The sequence below is a fragment of the Pteropus medius genome, unplaced genomic scaffold, assembly GCF_902729225.1.
Source record: "Pteropus medius unplaced genomic scaffold, Ma_sr-lr_union100, whole genome shotgun sequence".
Taxonomy (NCBI): domain Eukaryota; kingdom Metazoa; phylum Chordata; class Mammalia; order Chiroptera; family Pteropodidae; genus Pteropus; species Pteropus medius.
In genome coordinates this window covers 2681667-2702156 of record NW_024349800.1, presented here as the reverse complement: position 1 = coordinate 2702156, position 20490 = coordinate 2681667, and the positions used below count along the sequence as shown (strand labels likewise).

Sequence of the window (20490 nt, the reverse complement as noted above, 5' to 3'; positions counted from 1 at the left end):
AACATATTAGCTTTTTTTTTATTATCCTCATACAAAAAACTCGGAATAAATGGGTCAGAGCAGAGTTACACAGTCATTTTACAGCCAACCCATTTTGAGGTCAAGAACCCCTTTGAAGGCCTGATGAATGCTACAGCCTCGCTCCTCAGGAAAAAAAAAACATACAAAGGCATGCACAGTTTCACTTACCATTTCTGAAAGTATTTAAATGTCTAAAGAAATTATTGGATGGCTGTGTATTAGGATGGGGATGAACCCAGCTGAAGCCATCCTTGCTCCCTCCTCCTCTTGGTGTGGTGCCAGGCTCTGGGTCCCCCAGCCTCCCTCCCCAAGACTCGTGCAACAGAGGTAAAGATGAGCTTTATTATTGGCATGAAGGCAGGGAAATGGTGACAGCGCCAGACCCTTCTGTGGCGAGGGGGCAGAGGACTTGACCAGCCAGCACTGATCTTCCAAGCTGGCCTCCCAATGAGTTCCAGGGCTTCAGGTGCCTCTGGCTTTCATAGAAGCAGTGGGTGGGCAGGTAGGCAGACTGCTAGGCATTGGATAAGTTGGCTCCTCAGGGCTGCTCTGGAGCTGAGGTTGGGCTGGGGTTGGCAGGGGGTGGGGGACGAGGCTGGATGTCTCTGGTGCGCATATAGGACAGCAGCTGCTCTGGGATCTCTGCCAGCACGTCCTTGGCTAGTCGGGCCATGCTCAGCACCTGGTTCCCCGATCGGTCAACATAGTCTCGGAAAGGGACAAACTAGGACAGGCACAGATAATCAGGTGTGAGTGGTGACCAGGAGAGAGGACCCATAATATCTCTTTCGAAATATCACGCTGTTTCCCTCTGTCTTGAACAGCTTTCTACATTTGCTTTCTCCCCATCCACTTTTTTTTTCCCACTTTGTATTCACCCTCATCCCACTCCAGTTTGGCTTCATGGAGTTTACTGAAACTATTTTTGCTAATGTTGTCAGCAGCCCCATGTTCCCCAATCAATCCAGTAGGTAGTAATTGTCAGTCCTTAGCTTTCCATTATGTTTGGCCATAATCTTCCTGGACACATCCCTGCTGTTGACATACCACACTCTGTGGGATTTTCTCCTACCTTTCTGGATGCTTTCATTCCCAATCCCCACCCCCTTCCCCAATTGCTCTGGGTATACCTGATCTCTAAACTGGTACTTCTCTCTCTCAGTTTTCTTCCTGGGTGATTTTATATACTTCCTGACTTTTAAAACTATTCCCTTATAACTCCCAACTTTATATATCCATCTCTAACCTCTTTTTTAAGGTCCATGGCTACATACTTAGTTGCCTGTATCACATCTCCATTCAGTTATCTTAGATACCTCAAACCCAATGTGTTCACAACTGAATTCTAGCCCTTTCTGCCAGATCTACTCCTCCTTCAGCTTTTTCCTTCCCAATAAATGGGACTATCGCTTACCTAGTTGCTCAAGCTAGAAAACTGAGAATCATCCTTGAAACCCTCCTCATGCTCCAACATCATTTAATCATCAGCTCTTGTAAAAATTTTTAAATATAATCTTTTGAACCTGATTTTTCTCTCAATCCTCACTGCTTCCATTCCCATTCCAAATCCCTGTTGTCTCTCCTCTACTACTTCAAAGGCTTCTCTCTCACCCTGCTTCAGTCTACCCTCCATGAAGCAGAGATCCTCTTAAAATGGATGTCTCACCATCTTACTTTCCTATGTAAAATTCTTCAAGAGCTTTCCAATTATTTTAGAATAAAACCCCAAATCTTCACCATGACTGGCAAGGTCTTGGCTTCCTTTTTCTCTTATTGTGATCCTGCTACCTTGGCCTCTTGCCTTTTCCATGATTGGGCCAATTCTTCTGAGCTCCAGGGCATTCTCACATGCTGCTCCTCTGCCTGTAATGCTTATATCCTCCTTTAGGTTTCAGCTCAAATATCATTTCCTCATAGAAGCCTTCCCTGCCTACCCTACCTTTGTTATAGGCAGTTCTTTGTTATAGGCTCTCATAGTGGCATTTGCTGTTCTCTGGAGCACTTAGCACAATCTAATGAGATATTTAGCTGTGTGATTATTATTGGTTGCCTCCACTAGAGGGCAGGGACTTTGGTGATCTCCTACATTATGGATCCACATTGGCTGCAACAACCTGCCTGTTTCTCATAAAGATTTTGTTCAATAAATGCAGGAAGGCTGAAAGAGTAAGGAGGAGAAAGGCAGGTGATTAAGAAGGCAGTAAGGTAGGGTGGCTGCCAGCTTAGCCTGTCCTTCGCACCATGCCTTTCAGCACCATGACTTCCTCTCCCTGGTCAGGTCTACCTGAACGATGTCCCGCTCTGCGTAGCGTCCCCTAGAGGACACGCGCACGTCATCACCATCCAACTCTTCCATTGCTGCAGAAAAGACACCTCTCAGCTGGTTGGCTTCTCCCACATCAACCCATTCTGCCCCTCTCCCTCTTAGCTCCCCTTTGGAGTCATCATGAGAATGCCTAATGGTTGTATCAAAGTCCTACAAATATTAGGCATTGTTATGGAGTTATTTTGCCTTCCCACACATTCCATCCTGCCAAGAATCCCAGAAGGGAAGTATTCATATCAACAGCCTCGGTTATCATGAGGAAACAGGTTCAGAAAAGGTCTGTGACTTGGCCAAGGTCCAACACAAGCAACCATACATCATTTTTGTAAGGCAGGCCTGGGTGCCCAAATTCTGCTCTATTTTCCCCAGTTCTTGGTCTCATTCATGGACACCCCCCATTGTACTCACCCTCAAACATGGCTGGTCCCACACCAACAATAATGATAGACATGGGCAGTGAAGAGGCCTGTGAGGGAAAGAGGGTAGAGGGCTGGGGTGAGCAGCTATTATAAGGGAGGTGGCTATAGAAGGCAATTCTCTGTGCAAGTGTCACATTTCTGTACATCCTGCAAGCAGAGGCAGTGATTCCCTTTGTTCTAGACTATCTTTTCCGAGATGCCTGCATATCAAACAGCCTTGAAAAATACAGTGACTTCCTTTAGAACAAATGGCAGTTTTGTTTATTGTCCAGTATAATAAAAGGTCTTACACTGGAACAAAGGGCAGGCATGCTTCCTGCCCATTATAAAAGATTTGGGTTCTCTAAGTTCAAGGTTGCTGTCCTATAATGCAACTGACTGTGGATGCAGGTGTAATCTGGCCCTCTTCACATCATCTTCTGGGAATTGGGACTTAGAGAATCAGAGAAAATGCTGATACTTGAGCTACTGCTATTGCTGGGAATAACAAAGTCCACTAGTCTTGTGTCTTCTGCCAGCATCCATGAAACTGGAAGGCTAACTTGTTAGCTTGCAAGTAGGGTAAAACTTCAATCCCTTCACAGTTATTAACAGTGACCCCTCCCTGCCAAGCCCTCCTTCTCAGACTCACACTGACAATGGCCTCCTTGGTCTGTGTCATGTCAGAGATGACCCCATCGGTGATGATGAGCAGAACATAGTACTGGGAACCGTCAGAGATCTTGGCTGCAGCCCTGGGTAAGAGGCCAAGAAAAGAATCTAGCTGAAAGCCCAGAGAGGCCAAGGGGAACACCCCACCCCTAAAATTTCCACAGCCAGAGTGTAAGCAGCAGGCAAGGACTGGGGCTTCTGAAGCTCATGCTCCTTCCCCAGACCTGGCTGCCTCCCCCTGTTTGTCATCCTTTCAGTAACATTTTTGGAGCACTTACTATGGTAGGTTCTGTGTTAGGCACTGAAGGTACACCACGAGAAAAAACAAATCTATCCCAGCCCTCTCAAGGGAGGTAGACATTGATCCAAGAATCACTGAAATAGGTATAAAATTACACTTGTGATGAGTGCTGTGATAGAAAGGGATGCTGCTATGACAGTGTATAGTAGGGGATCCTGATGTAGTCCAGGAGGTCAGTGAAGGCTTCTTTAATGAAACAATGTTTAAGGATGAACCAGAGGCTAATTGAAGGGGGAATCATTCCAGGCAGAGGGAATAACATGGACAAAGGTCCTGTGTTAGTACTGAAGGAAGCCCACCCTGTCTGAAGCCTAGAAAGTGAGGTAAGCAGAGTAGACCATGTAGCTGAGGTAGAGCAGGAGCCAGACCACACAGGGCTTTTCGGCTCCTGGAAATATTTTGGTATTTATACAGGAACAAGACCAAATGCTGAAGGCCTCCTTTTTTTTTTGCTTCTCTCACCTATTTATTCTCTTTCCCTTATCCCCTTCTGCTGACCATATCCTATTGTCTGGGCTGCTGGGTCCTCAGCCAGTCTAATAGCTACTCCCAGAACTCCTTTTCCTTCTCTTAGTATCAATCTTTGAATCCAAGATTTTTCTATCTGAAAGGACTTCAGAAGTCATTGAGTCCAGTTCACTTATTTGATAAATAAGAAAAAGAGAGCACACAGGTCATGGCAGACCCTAGTCTCTTGACTTCCAGTCTCAGGCTCTGCATTGGTTGGAAAAGATGGGGCTATACTATCCGATAAAGTAGTTCCTAAGCCATATGTGGCTATTGAAATTTAAATTAATTAAGTTAAACAGAATTAAACGTTGAGTTCCTTGTTCACCCGAGCCATATTTTAAGTGCTCAATATCCATATGCGGCTGGTGGCTACCACATTGGACATCACAGATATAGACCATTTCTATCATTGTAGAAAGTTCTATTGGACTGTGCTGGTACTGAAGCTTGATATAAGAATCAGAGGAAAGCATGATGAGTAGAGAATTTAAATAGCTATGGTTCAGTTTGTCCAGAGCCTAGGATGGAATTGGATCATAATCCTCCTTAGTAGCCCCTGCTCCCTTCCCGAATTCTGGCCACAGCCTCTTCATAGACTTGGACTGGTACTATTTCCTTTCAACCACTCATTTCACCGATAGTCATGGCACACCTGCTATGAATCAGGTACCAAGCTCAGTGCTGAGCATGCAGCAGAAAATAGGATATTGTCCTGGGGGAGATGGATGCTTACACCATTAAGATACATTGAGGTTAGGCCTTTGAGGACATGATATCTAACCTAAGACCTGAAAAATGAGTAGGAGTTAGCCAGGTGAAGGTGGTAGTGGGGAGATGGGAAGGTAAAAGGAAAAGTGCTCCAGAGAGAGGGTTTACATGTTCAAACCAACAGAGAGCATGCTCTGGTGGCACATATAGGACTATAGAAGAGAGATGAGGCTGACGCAGTGGGTGAAGGCCTACTCATGAAGGGATTTGTGAGCCAGGGGCAGTGGGAGGCATGGAAGGGTATAGGGGTATCAGAGGGACATCTTTGGCTTCCTATAGATACCAAGCATTACCAGGGCCATTTAGACTTAGAGATGGGTGACTGGCTAGAGGAGGCCAGTCTGTGCCCCACTTGGCTATTGTGTAGGAAAAAACAAAGAGTCATCTGTGATCATCAAAATCATAGCTGCACATTCGACATACATGATCTAATTTAATCCTCATCACCATTCTATGAGGGAGGCTCATTTTTTTTCCTATTTTTTTGTTCTTCGTTTTTTTTTTTTAATTCTTCTTTTAAAAATGAGAAAACTGAAGTTCAGAGACATTAAGTGGCATCCCCAAGGGATGGTGAAACCATAGTTCAAACCCATGCTTGGCCAACAGAGCCTAAAGTCTGAGTTCTTGATGACTTCACTCTCCATTCCCATCTTGCTCTTTAGATACGCCTCCATTCTGTATACACCACACATTCTGGTCCTAGTATATTATTCACTGTTTCCTGAGCTTGCCTCTTCATGCCAGTGTGCTTTTCACATGCGGTTCCTTCTACCAGGTTTACTCTACTCCTGTCTCTGGTAAAGTCCAACTTGCCCTCTAGACTCAGCCATACATTCCCCTCCATGAGTAGGCTGCCTTGAGTTTCTCAGACTAGGTTATACTCTCCCCTTTTCTCCCTCCACTGTCTAGGATACCACCCACCAAGATGGGTTATCTATCCTAAATTGGTTCTCACACCCTTGAGGGTACCAGCTCGTGTGCCCAGGGGGACCCAAGGCCACAGAATACCCGGAGCATCCATTCTGCTGTATGACCTTGTGGATAAAGCTAGATGACTCTAAGTATACTTCAAACACCTTTTTATTTTTTTCTAAATTAAAGCAAACATGGACACTGTGTGAGAAGAATGTAAAATGTGCATGAATTTTTAAGATAAAATATAGGGACTTCAAAGACATTTTTCAGTCTGGCTGCTTTCGGCTGTGCCCCCAGATTTCCCTGGGGGAAGCAGTCGCTTGTCTTTGCTGACAGGCGACTTACTGGAAAAGTCTGCAAAGCTCTGGACTACAGAAGGTAATGATTTATTTATATTTCTGTCTCTTGCACCAAGGCGGGAGCTCCCAAGGGCAGAGACAAGATCTGATTCATCTGTGAGTCTCCAGTGCCCCAGCAGAGAGCTGAGCACACGGAAGATGCCCTTTGAATAGTAATAATGATAATAATAGTAACAGTAATAGCTAACACCTGTAGCACTTATGATGTGACAGGTACTTTTCTAAGAGGTTGATATATTAATTTAGTTAGCCCTCACAACACTGCTATGATGTGGATATTATTATCCCCATTTTACAATTGTGGAAACAAGCACAGGGAGTTAAGAGTTTTGCCCAAAGTCACACAGCTAGTAAGTTAACATGTTACATTGCCCCTTTGCTGAATGTTTATTGAATGAATGAATGAATGAATGAGTCAGTGAACTTGCCTAAGATAATATTTAAGTCTGTTTAATAACAAAAGAATATGCTCAGGCTCCAATATTAAGTGAACAAATCAGTAATGAAATAGTACATGTAATTTGACTGCAATTCTTGATGCATAAGGGAAAGACTGTCAAGAACTATATGTACATCCACATTCCCATGGGCAGTATTCTGGGTGATTTCTTATTTCTCTATCCTTGAAATTTTCTACAGCAATGTTATATTACTTTTACAATTAAATAAACTATATCCTTTTTATGAATTAGAAAATAAACAAATCTTTATTAGGAAAAAAGGAAGGCTATGGACAGACATATAAATCTCTCTGAAATCCTTCCACTTTTATTTATTTATTTTTTTGTTTTATCTTTTTACTTTCAAGCTCTCTTGGGTACTTTTTTTTTAGTTGGGTCTCTATTCAGAATGCAGTACAGTTTACTTTTTAAAATTCTATCAGGGAATCTTTTAGTAGGTGAGCTTATCCAATTTATGTTTGGTTTTAGTTCTGTCATTTAATTTTATTTGCATTTAAAAATAATTTGATATGTGATTTAGGTTTTCTTTACTTTGTATATTTTTATTCTGAAAACTTAGTTACTCTTCTATATTTAGAAGTTACTCTTATTTTTAATCTACCATTTATTAAGCACTTACTATGGGCCAGATGCTAATTTTTACATTGTTATTTAATTTTAACCTCCCAATAACCCTATAAAGAAGGTACTGTTGTTATCCATTATTCTACCCACTTGCAGGGTTGAAATGGAGGCTTAGAAAGGCTAAATTACTTTAGGTCACATAGTTAGTGAGTGGTGGAGCCAGGATCACTCCAAGATCTAATGCCAAAGCTTTTAACTTAATTGTTGTGCTATGGGCCCTTCTCTCTTTCCCCCAAACTTGAGGCTTGGGTTGTTCCCAGGGAATGGGACTAGGGTAATTTGTTGACACCATCTCCGCCCAGAATAAGGCATAATGTAACCTCTTTATACCAGAGCCTGGCCAACACAAACTTTTAGCCTCTCTTAAAGCCCAAGTCCACCCAAGAGTGGTCCTGATTATTTTTGGGAAGTCAGTCCCTGTCTGGGTCCCCTCATTCTCCCCAACTCCCACCAGGTTCCCTTACCTGGCCACCTGGTTGATGACAGGAGCAAAGTAGGTGGGCCCGTAGAGCTGTACTGTGCGCAAGCTCTGGAAGTAGCTCTCCAGCACGCCCTCAATGCCCGCACAGTTGGGGTCCTCATCATTGTTGTTCTGTCAGGGAAGATGCCCTGCTGGGCTGAGCCCATGTGGAGTATACCCAAGAGTGCTCTGGTCCCAGCTCACTCCTTCCTTTTCCCATCACCCTTTCATGCTCCCCTCTAAACTCCAGCCCTGCTCCCCTCCCTGCTCTTCTACCCTATCATAGCTTCCTGCTCCTTACAGGTCCGTGACCCTTAGGAGAAATGTAAATAGAAGAAATTTGTCAACTCGGGTAGGCCAGAAGCCAGGACATGGAGTATAGGCTCTGGCCCATATCGTACCAGGGGAAATTGATGGGAGATCCGTCCCTCTGGGGGCAGCTTGGCCCCAAAGCCGTAGGCTGGAAAGAGTTTGTCACTGTCATAGTCCTGGATGATTTCTCCCACTGCCTTCAGGGCCATGGCATAGGCGCTGAGCTGGTAGGGACTCATGTAGTGCAGGGAGGTGGGCTGCAGGGGATTCCCTGTAGGGACACAGGAGCCCAGCCTCATGGCCACCTTGCTCATCCACATATTCACTTGCCTATCCTTGTATGCATCTATCTCCCTGTCTATTCATCTACTCTTTACCTTATTATTATTAGTACTCCCTTATTATTTTACCCATCATTCATAAATTCATCTATCTATCTACTCATCAATCCATATATTTATCCATCTACCCATACAGCCATTTACCTATCCGCTGGCATAAATCCATTTTTCAATCTACCTATCCATCTCTATCCATTTGCCTTCCTGTTCTCTTATCCAACTGTCCACCCACCTTCCCATCCATCCATCCATCCATCCATCCATCCATCCATCCATCCACCCACTTGTCCACCTGCCATTTCTCTTCCTTTCTCATCTTTCTATACAGCCATATTCTTTTACCTACCCATCCATCCATCCCTATCCATTCCATTCATTCACTTGTCTGTCTATCCTCATATGGATCCTTCCACCTGTCCACTCATTCATTCCCCATCTACTTACCTGTTGTTTTCCAGTTTAAACATCTGTCCATTCACATACCCATCCACATACTACTGTACTCACTCACCAACTCATCTACCCTCTCTGTTCACCTGTCTACCCACCTAGTCATTACTCACCACCCATTCATCTATCTGTCTCTCCTTCTACCCCTATTCTCTCCATCCATTTATTTACTCATCCACTTCTTGAGCTATCTACCCTTTCAACTTTTTTGACCCATTTACCCACCTATTTTCCTATACCCTCTGCCCACCCTTATACCCAATAATCTTCCCCCCAACACTCCTGCCCCAGTACGAGCCTGGCTGGGCTTTTCTTCAAGCCTCGACTTCCTGGGTAGTTGAACTCTTATCCCTAGTTTGAAATCCAGGCCAATCCTTAAGGACTTCCTTAGAATTCCTCCATATCCCATTCCCCCATCCATGCCTCACCATTTGAAGCTGTGAAGTCAATGGCTACTGTGAAGTTCAGCTGTGTCCTGTCAGGGAAGTAGATGGATTGAGAAGTGAGGGACTAGTACTCATACCAGAATTTCCCAAACACAAATGTGCATATGAATCATCTGGGAATTGTGTTAAAATGTAGATTCTGATCTGGATGGTCTGGGTGAACCCAAGATTCTGCATTTCAAACAAACTCCCAAGTGATGCAGATGCTTCTAGCCCGTGGAGCACACTTTGGGTAGCAGAATTAAATACCTACTGTGTGACAAGTGTATTAGGTGTAGTTTAACTTAACCCTTACTATAGCCCTGAAGTAATAATTAACATCTCCATTTTACATAGGAGAAAAGCGAGGATCGGAGAAGCAAAGTACATTTTCCAGGTTTGCCTGCCTCCACTGAACCAGGCTTTTTTTTTTTTCTCTCAGCCTCTTCCTCTTGCCTGTCCATAACTTTTGTCTGGGTTCCAGTCAGATTACTGGGGCATTCTTTGACGATGTCAGATTACTGGCATCCTCCCAGCAGGGACTAGAAACTAGAGATGAAGCCCCAGGAAGAGAACTAAAATGACCAACATTATGCATTTTACAGAGCACTTTATAGTTTGCCAAATATTTTAAAGTTTATATCCATGATCTCGTTGGACCCTGACCATTCATAAATAAGAAAACTGAGGCTCAGAACTGGGAGGAACTCATTATTTTAGCCCAGAGTTTGGCTTTTGACTCACCCTCCCTTGATGTAATCGACAAAAGTGAATTCAGAGTCCACAGAGAAGGAGAGCAGCGTCACCTGTGGGACAGAAGAGGCAGCCCTGCTACTTTGGAAAAGGCAATTGGGGTGGCAGAGGGAGAGAGGCATGATGCACCCAACACTGTCCAGTTTCAGAAAGGACAAAAAGGGGAAGCTGATGGAAACATATTTGGATTTCCAAAAGTATATTAAATTGAGAAATACAAGTTAGGTTTAAAAACATTCTGCAAAAGAGTAAAGATCAAAACATTTCCACAGGTGAGAAAAAAAGAAAAACTTAAATGGTGCCACCTTATGCCAAACATAACTAATCCAAGAAATCTGTGCCCACAGACTTCCTATATCCCCAACATTTGTCATGCTATGTCAATGGGAATAGAAACAGAAGGATCCAGGGAGGGCCAGAGCTCCAGGAAACACTCACAGTTCCCGAATTGACATATTTCTTCTTCTTACATTTCTTCCGAGGGTTAAGTACCTAAGTGAAGAAGAGAACGGTGATGGTGTGAAACAGAGGAAGAGAAGTACAGACTGAGTACAGTGGGTTGGAGAGAGGACCTGGGTAACCTGAGCAGGGCTGGAGTTCTCACCTCATACACTGTGAACTGGTTCTGGGCCTTGCTCAGCTCCCGGTAGCTGGTGGTAAACTCACCGATGAAGTCATGGCTGCAATGAGGCCAGTTGTGGGTGAGCAGCAGCAGCTGCTGGCCTGGAGCCAGCCCTAAAACCAGCCTTTTATTCTCACTATCCTCTGCCTCTACTTGAGCTGCGGGGGCATTGGGACAGAGGCCAAAAGAGGGGCCAAGCTAAAGCGAAGAGAAGGGAAGAGACAGTGTGCCAGAGAGACAACTGAGAGGATCAGTTGTATCCAAGATCCTGGCATCTATCATCACCCTTTCTGGCTCCCAAAGCCACTTTGGGGTTCCTAGTGAATGTACTACCTATTATAGGTAACTGTTTGGATTAAGTACAGGAGAAAGCAGTACCATGGGGGGCAGTTCTACCTTCCATCCCGGTCCCAGTCGTACACATCAATCTTCACTGTTCTGAAATGCAGAAGATAAACATAGGCTGAGTGTGTATGATAAATCCTAGAGACACTCCCACCCATAATCATACACAGATCATCCTCCCATCCACCCATTAGTCCTTTCATCAACCTTCCTCCCATTCATCAATCCATGCACATACCCAACCGTCTACTGCTGCTGCCACCAATACAACTACAACTGCTATTTGTACCACTATTGCTATTCTTTACCACTCATTGAGTCTTTTTTTTTTTTAAATAAAAACAATCCTATAGCATTTATTTTCATCTGGTAATAACACAAGAGTAATCAAAGCAATATGAATAAATGTTGAAGAACTATACTCTTAACAAAGGACACCTACAAAACATTAACTATTGCTTTCTCATTAATTTCTCACTTTATTAATTATTTCTAATTAGAGACACTTTGGAGCAGAGTAATATTATCTCCTCATAGTATGATGCAATCCAGCTGTTTTCTTGACTTTGTTTTAGAATGAATCTCTTATGCATCATCTAATCAAAACCAATGATACAGCCCTCTATCTGCATATTCACTTGCTCATAAAGCCACACCTGAATCCGAGATCTATTTTGGAAGTATCTGAAGATCAAGTTGAGGGGCTGCACCATCACCTTCTTCACTTTTTGGCCCTGGCCACAGTAAGCCATGGTGGAAGCTCTATTGGGTCTCAATATATATATTCCAAGCACTGTTCTCAGCACTTTCATAGATCATCTCGTTTAATTTAACAACCACCTGATAAAGTAAGTACTATTATTCTTATTTTTGGATAAGGAAACTGAGGTACAAAAAATAGTAACTTGACGAAGGACCATAACTTGTAAGTGACTGAGTTTAGATTTAAACTCAGACATCCTGGTTCCAAAGACCTTGTTCTGAACTAACTATGCCTAAATCATCCCCATATGGCCATCTAAGAATGTGGCAGTCCATTCAACCATTTCTCTATCTAGCCACCCATTCACCTATATATTTGCCAGTTCAATTACCTGTCAGTCCCTATCTTTGTCCATCCATCTAACTATACATCTAGCCATTCACTGACTCACTGATGCATACAAACATCCATCTGTCTTTCCATTTATCTATTCACCAAACACCCAACCATCTGATACCTGTCCATCTAATATTCCATCAATCTATATAACCATCCATTTATGTGCCCACCCACCTACTCCATACTGCCCATTTCTTAGTTCATATGGCCAGCCTATCCATCTTCTTTATACTCACCCATCAACTAATCTACCCTTCCATCTACCATCTTATTCATCTGTCCATCCATCTACCTGTAACTCCACTTATTTATCCTCCTGTTTTTCCAATCATGCCTCTGCCTCTTCATACATCAACCTTTCATATACCCATTTATCCATTCATCCATTTACTCATCCATCCATATTAATCTATCCATTATCTGTCCATCCACTAATCCACCTATCAACTCACCCACCAATCCTCTTATACACCCATCCATATACTCATCCATCCAGTCACCAGCTCATCCATCCATCCATCTATGTATCTGCTCATTTATTTTTTCATTTGCCCTTTCATCTACCCATCCATCCATCCATCCATCCATCCATCCATCCATCCACCACCCACCCCACCCATCCGCCTATCCATCCATGTGGCTATCCATCTACTTCCCATTGCACCCTTCTCCATGACTGAAACTCTGTCTCACTGAGCAGGATCTTCCAACATTATTAGGATACTTCTGCCATCATTTTGGGGCCCAGGAACCCCACTCTTAGGCCTTGGTTCCCTTACTCCTTAGCTTATGCTAAAGCAGACCTGTCATAGTCTCCATTGCACAGTGCCCGCACAGGGATGCTGAAGGGCTGCCACACAGGGTTCAATGTGTTTTTCACAACCTCTGTCTTGTGGCAGATGGTGAACCTGGAGAGGAGCAAGAGAATTAGAACCAACCGTTGGGGTAGGCCTGAGCCCAGAGACAGGGCCTGATACTCTTGGAGATTCCTCAAATTCTCCCACTTCTTAAACACATATTGCGTGCTGCTTTGAGTGAATTCTGGACTCAGGTCCTGGTGAAGTCTAAGATGCCCCATGCCCAGGCTCTGCCTAAGAGCCCTACTGGGCTCATGGTCACAGTGGGGCAGCAGGGTGCCATAGGAGTGGATAGTGACTCACGTGCCATCTTCATTGCTCCTATAGAACACAAGGAAGGGGTCTGATTTCCCAAAGAAGTCCTTCTTGTCCAGCTTGTTTGCACACAGCTGCATGGTAGCAATGTCCTAGGGATAAAGTTGGGAGTCGACACTCAAATTTTCTATAGCCTCAGATAGCCCACTAAAGGGAATTTGGGGAGAGAAGGGAGCCTCCTGGGTCTAGCATGTGGCCCTTACTGACCCGACAATTGCTAAGCTCCTCTGCGGTCAGCAATATGGTCCCACACTTCTTGCCTGGTACACCCCTGGAAGCAGAAAAAGCCTCTTTGTGAGGAGGGGAGAGTAGGCAACAAGGATTGGGGTGGCCAGTCTGGGATTAGGTGGGCCAAGGGATTCAATTTGCCATTTCCTGACAGTCCCCTGAGTATGTCCCCTTCTGTCCTGGGTGGCTCCTAGTGGGGAAGGGTCTAACTTTGACTGGAGAGGGGTCTACAGTCTGGAAGGATGGAGTTAATGTAGCCTAGGCAGACATCTCATAATGGTAGCATAGGAAAGACATAGGCTTGAGAGTCCTGGGGAAGTTATGTCCCCTTTCTTTGGGCTCTAGTTTTCTCTTCTCTGAAATGGAAATCATGCCCATGTCTCAGGGCTGTGAAGATGTGAAGATATCTAAATGAGTGCAGGTAAGGAATAGCATTATAGATATGAAGGTGTTTATGTCTCTCAAAGCAGATCCTGTTATCTACTATATGCCAGGCACTGTGCTAGGTATGAATCGGCTAGTTAGTACTCTCCAACTTTGCTAGACTCTGCCCTCAGGGAGCTTCCAGGGGAAGGTGAGATGTCAAAGCCAATAGGCAAGTAGAGTGTGATATAACAGTACTGAATGAGGGAGAGGAATTTCTATCCAGGCCTGGGGCAAAGGTCAAAGATGCTGTGCTTTCTGAAGGTTGAAGAGTAAAATAAAAAAGACAAAAGAAGACTTAACCTCTCCTGACCCATGTGCAGGAAGGGTGCAGACCAGGACACTCAACCCCCAACTTGCCTTGGGTCTCCAAGCAGTCAAGCAACAAGGGACCTTGCTGATATGAGCCTGTGAACACTGATCCCCCAAGGGTTTCAAAGTGTGGCAGAAAGAAAGCTAGATCAGGAGTGTCCTGGCTTTGAGCCCTGCCTCCAACTTGCAATTTGATTTTTCCCACCTTTAAAATGACAATGTTGAACCATTTCTTTGACTTCTTCGATCTCTGACTCTGTGCGTTAGAAAAGTGTGATTAGTACAGGGACTCTTTGCCTGCACATCCAGGACAAAGTCTTTAATCCTACTCTACTGCCTTCTCACACCCCCCTTGATGTTCTCCCTCACCTCCTCACCCAGTGTAAATTCCAGTCACTGATTATAATAATCACCACCTTGTGTCCTGTCTATCTTCCCTTGCCCTTCTCTTAGTTTGATATACTTATTTGGCAGAACCACAGCCCTAGTTAAATCTAATTCTCTGCCTAACCCATACTGCATCTATGCAAATGAATATGGCCAGAGAAAAATGCACAATCACGTTAACTGGTCTCGTTTTAAATGTATGACCACAAACCTCAAGAAGGTCCTTAATAATATTATACATTCCAAGTCCCTTCATTTTTCAGTTTTGGCTGTTTCACTCCTCTCTCTTCAAACCTGAATAGCCTCCTTCCCCCTCCTCACTCTCAGCCAATGACCTTGTTTCCTACTTCACTGACAAAACTGAAACAACCAGAAGAGAATGTCCACAGATCTACCACCACACCTCCTTCCCCGCCTCCAGTATCTTCACTCACACAACTGTGTCTTCCTACCGTTGCTATAAATGACTATCCATGTGCCTATTTATCCCTCCACTGTGTGCTACATTCCACATCCGCTTGCCTACACAAGGACACCATTCCAACAATTCTCCCATCTTTTTGTTATGTCAGTTTTTTAGTTTCTACTTTTTGTTATGTCAATAACGAACAAGTGTGGTATAGTTTTTCTCATTTTAAAAATTTCAAAACTATTCTTGACCTCACTTTCCTCTCCGGCCACCCTTCTTTTTCTCCTCAAGGGGGATGCAGTAAAACCCCTTGAAAAATTCCTTGACTCCCTTTCTTCTCTTCATTCTTTTCTAAACCTCTCCAACTGTTACCCCCACCTCTCCTGCAAAACTGCGCTTGTCAGAGTCACCAGTGACCACCACCTCGCTAAATCCCATGGCCAAAAAATACAATAATAATAAAAGCAAATCGATCAATCAATCAATCAATCAATCAATCCATCCCATGGCCAATTCCCAATCCTTACCTTGCTTGACCTGCAGCAGCATTTGACATGGTTAGTCACTCTCTCCTCCATGACATATATCCTTCACTTTGCTTCTAGGACAATACCACCTTCTCTTGGTTCTCTTCCTACTTCATTAATGATCCTTCTTAGTCTCCTTTTCTAGTTCTAATTCCTGGAGTCTCAGTCTTTAGTCTTCTCACTTCTCGCTCACTGCTTTGGTGAGCTCATCTAGTCTCATGGCCTTGAAGAGCATCTAAGACTCATGTATCTTATTGCATGTCCACTCAGATGTCTGATAAAATTATGAAATTTCACAAATCAGACTGAACTCCAGATTGAAACCCTTCATAACTTACTCCTCTCTCACTTAAAAAAAAAATTTTTTTTTTTTAGCATCTCAGTTTATGGCAACTCCATCCTTCCTGTTGTTCCGGCCAAAGGCCTTGCTGTCATCCTTGATTCCTCTTTTCTTCTCACATCCATATTCAATCTGTCAGGAATCTGTTGGCTCCACCTTTAAGATATATCCAGAATCTGACCACTTCTCCCCTCCTTCACTGCTACCACCTGGATTACTGTAATATCCTTCCAAATGGCTCTCTGCTTTTACCTTTGTCTACCCTAGGTTTATTCTAAATCCAGCAGTCAGCATCATCTTTGAAAGTATAGTCAGGTCATGTCGCTTCTCTGCTTAGAACCCTCCAGTGATTCCCAACTCAGAATAGAAGCTGAAGTCCTTACAGTGGCTCTAAGGCCCTAACTGTTAACTCTCCAACCTCCTCATCTCCTCCTTTCTTCCCCCGTTGCTCACTTGACTCCAACCACACTGGCCTCTTACTGCTCTTTGAATGTATCAGGCTTTTGCTTTGGCAGTTTTCTCTGCCTAGAACATTCCTCCTCCAGATTCTGCATGGTTCCCTCCCTCATTTCTTTCAGGCCATTGCTCTGAAGTTACCTCTCCAAGAGGCCTACCTAACCACTTTGTTGAATATTGCAACTCCCACCCGCTCAGCATTTCCAATCCCTCTAATTCTTCTCTGCTTTGCCTTTTTTCCCCTAGCACTTAATGTCTTCTAATATATTATGTAATTTACTTTATTTATTATGTCTATTTTGTAGGCCTCTTCTCCCCTTCTACAGTATAAACTCCCTGAGAGCAGGAACTTTTGTTCACTATTACAACCTAAGCCCCTTGAACAGAGGCTGACACAGAGTATATGCCCAGTAATATTTGTTGAATGGATAAATCCCTAGTGCCTAGCACAGGGTATGGCATACAAAATACTAATATTTAGTGAGTAATGGAAATTACAGAGAACTCTTTTTAGTGAGGGGAAGCATCCTGGAGGAGAAGAGCTTGGAAGTGGACCTTAAAGGTCGAATCAGACTTAGAAAAAGAGTGAGAAGAGAGAGAAAACATGTCAGGCCTGAGACTGATTTGAGCAAAACCCTGAAGACTAGAGTTTCTGGACAGGATGATGGGAACCATTGAAATCTCCTGACCGGGGGAATCAGCCTTCACTGCTTTCAGGTCAGCAGTATCTTTGAGAGGAGAATTTGGAGCACCCACCCTTCCCCCCTCATCCCTTCCAGTTCTGCTCACGTGAGGGGTCGCTCTACGCGGCTGCCCTGGCCTCCGATCACCTCTCCCAGGGCCAGGAAAGCTTGTCCCAGGAAATCCTGCACCGGGACAGGGAATCAGCGAGGCCAGGAGGGGTTGGGGGTGCAGAGTCTCAGCCCAGCCCAGCAGCAACGACCAGGGTGTTCCGAGGCAGCGGGACGTCGCAAGAACTATCGCCTGGCCTGCGCTTTAAAGTGTGTGGGGGTGCCCCTAGGCAAGCTCTTCTTCTTGGGCCTGCTATTACTTTAAACTGCTCTCCAGGATGCCATCCCACTCCTCACTTCCACCCTCCTCACCCTGCCCAGCCCGGTTCAGCCTCACCTTCTGCGGGTCCCAGCAGCGGCCGAGAAGGAAAAGGAGCAATGAGTAAGAGGCATAGGTGGGAAACTGAGGCAGGAGAGGAGGACCGGGAGTGTGGGTTCGGGCCGAAGAAGGTGGAGAAGAAGGTGGAGTCAGGGTTGAGGGTGTGGGAGGGATCCAAGGAGGGTCGTTTAGCACGGGGAGCGCCGCCTGTGTGCCCAAGCCCGCAAGGGGACGCTCGCTCACCGGTTTGGAGATGTTGGTTTTGGAGTCGACGTTGTACCTGGAAAGAGAGTTGAACCAGCGTGGGGCGGAGCTGGTGGGAGAGAGCCTGGAAAAGGGGTCGTGTTTCGAGTCCTGGTGAAAATTGTGAGTAGAGCGAAAGGCTTGAATCCGAATTTAACCTGGATCTCCTTTGGGGCAAGAGTCAGGGTCAGAGAGGGTCAGGCCCCGAGCGAGGTCTGCTGGGGGGGCAGAGGGTCACATGGGAGGACCCGGAGGCAGGCGGAGTTAAATTAGGAGCAGAGTTGTGGGCAGGACCAAGCCTGGGTAGTGAACTGAATTGGATGTAACCTAAGGACTGAGCCAAGCTAGACTTGGGGGTGGAGCTAAGACTAGAATGGAGCCCTTCAGAATTGGACCGAACTGGGCCTGGGAGAGGAGCCAGCCCGGGAGGCCAAGTGGGGGCGGAGCCAGCCAGAATTTAGGGTGGATCCAGGTGGGGGGGGCGAGGTGGTCCAAGCCAGAATTCTGGGCGGGACTCACACATCGAAGCGCAGATTTTGCTTCTCTTCAAAAAAATAGTCAAGGACAAATTTGCGCACGAAGTCTGGGTTCAGCGTGTTGTCGATCACCTCGGTCCGTCCGAACTGGATCGGGGCGGGCAGGGAAGGTGCCAGGAGTCAGCACGGGGCCTGTAAAGGGGCAGGTGATTCCCGGGGGCAGCTCTGGGCTGGGAGAGAATTCCCCGACTCACCTCCCGCCACTCTTGGCTGGCCCGGCTCTGCGTGTAAAGCACCACCACTGCAGGCGGGAGCGGGGGCAGGGGAGGGAAAGACGTCAGGTCGGTCCGCACCCCCTCCCTGCTCCTCAGTCGCACCCGCACACCAAGTTCCCCCGCACCCCGCCCTGGTGCTGCCTACTGGGGTCGGACTTGGAGAAGGTGTCGAGGTCCAGCAGGTTCCTAGAAAAAGCAACAGACAGATGGACAGAGGGTGGGTCATCCTGAAGCCCATTGCCTCGACTCTGCCAAGCTAGGTACCCGGGGGGAGGCATGGGGCTCAAATCGCACCTCCCTCCCCCATTACTACATCCAGCCGTGGGTCCGCGTTGTTAGCACCCTGGACAGCACCGGAAATCTCTGTCCCAGGACCGTGTTCCTGCGGACTTGACGCGTATGAGTTCACACTGTCTCCATGGGCCCAGGAAAGAGAGTGAGCCCCAGAACTTTGTCCTTCAGAGGCCCAGATCCTACTGCATTCCGGCGACCCATCCCTTGAACCCGCAGGCTGAGTGAGCCGTCTTTTGCGGGTGGGGCTGTTCAAGGAAACCCCCTCCCCGAACCTGCCAGAGACTCCCCGGAGTCTGATTTTTCAGCCCCGTATGCTTCTCGCCTCTGCCCCCCCTCCGCTCCACCCCCAGTCTAGCTCCTGTCTGCACCGAGCCCCCGGAGCTGGTTGGGGCTGGGGCAGCATCCAAGCCCTTTTCAGGTAGCCCGCTCACCGGCAGGACACGGTAATTTCAATCTTGGTGGCTGGGACGCTGCGCTCAGAGGCTCCACCGAGAGACATGGCTGGTCGGGTGGCCGGAGCCGCGGAAAGCTAGGGGCGGTGGCAGCGGCGGGGCCGGCCCATGTGCCGTGGTGGCGGCGGCAGTGGCTGCACTCCCTCCAGCCCTGCGTGCTCTCCCACCGCTCACTCCTCGTCTGTGGCCACCAGCGGCAGCGACTCCAGATGGCAACACAGCCCCGCCCAACCCTGCGGGTGGCCCCCGCCCCGTTGGAACAGCCTCGGGCCAGCCGGGAATCTCATCCAGACCCCAACTTCAACCCACACCTTGGGAGTCCTTCCGGCGCATTTCTGCCAGTCAAACCAGCCCCCCGCCCCCCCATCTGTCCGCGGTGCTGAAGGTTTTGGGGCGCCCGGTGGGCTATAGGGACATTTTCTCTTCCTGATCCCGACCTGCCTAGGTCTCCGAATAGGAAGTTACACATTTGTTCTCATTCGTTGAGTGACCTTGAGCAACTTACTCAACATCTCTGTGGCTCAGGCTCCTTTCTCATTAGTAGAAAGGCCGAAACAGCACCTACTTGGGATGTCATAATATCTTACAAAGTCGACTTGAGAAAAGGTCTGAGCACAGGGGATTGTACTCAGTAAGTTCCAAGAAATGTTCGCTGGTATTATGTTCTTCCTCTGGGCATTTGTACCAATGGACCTCTTATGTGTTAAGTCAAAGCTCAGTAAATGGTGACTAACAGCATAGTGTAAAGCACTTTGCCCAGTTCTTTGAACCCCCATGACTTCATGGTGTTAGAGATGCAGACACTGAGGATGTAACCCACTCTAGGTCACACTGTAGGTGAGGGTGATGGTCATGCAGATCCATCCTCCCCACACCAACTACTGCCACCAAAGCCCCAGAAACCAGTCCCTCCACCATAGGCAGGGGCTGCAGGTCACCTGTACCAAGGCTGTGTTGCTTGAAGAAATTGTTAAAAACGAATACCCCACCGCATTCCCAGATAAACGAAGGTATCAGCAACCCTAAGTCCAAATTTCAGGTAGCCCTAGGAATCAGCATAGATAAACAGACACCCTAGATGATTAGGGCCCACTCAGACCCGAGGACTGTTACTATACCTTAACAGCCTGTGCCCATATATCCCCACCTCACTGAGGAGACTATCATGGCTCAGGAGGTACACTAAGTCTCCAGTTTTTTTTCTGCTTCATCTGCCACCCC

At 46.2% G+C, this 20490-nt stretch overlaps 1 protein-coding gene and 1 pseudogene across 4 annotated transcripts; both read right to left on the bottom strand.

Moving 5' to 3' along the window:
• Positions 1–358: 358 nt before the first annotated feature.
• CPNE9 (copine family member 9) lies at positions 359–20453 on the bottom strand. Of its 4 annotated transcripts, XM_039886652.1 has the most exons (21): positions 19249–20453; positions 18669–18709; positions 18503–18549; positions 18292–18395; positions 17773–17809; positions 17548–17550; positions 17209–17285; positions 13545–13608; positions 13326–13429; positions 12969–13073; positions 11115–11156; positions 10701–10776; positions 10535–10588; positions 10088–10149; positions 9347–9393; positions 8217–8398; positions 7820–7947; positions 3398–3500; positions 2756–2813; positions 2306–2379; positions 359–745 (listed from the first exon to the last, which is right to left on the bottom strand). In XM_039886652.1, the coding sequence occupies exons 1-21, from the start codon at positions 19314–19316 to the stop codon at positions 560–562; spliced, it is 1662 nt and encodes a 553-aa protein (XP_039742586.1). In that variant the 5' UTR covers positions 19317–20453; the 3' UTR covers positions 359–559. The 4 variants fall into 4 exon arrangements, with proteins under 4 accessions (XP_039742586.1, XP_039742587.1, XP_039742588.1 ...); XM_039886653.1 differs by lacking the exon at positions 17548–17550; XM_039886654.1 differs by lacking the exons at positions 12969–13073; positions 17548–17550 and having other exon boundaries at positions 19249–19316.
• LOC120621437 (small nuclear ribonucleoprotein E-like) lies at positions 11556–11815 on the bottom strand (annotated as a pseudogene).
• Positions 20454–20490: the final 37 nt, after the last annotated feature.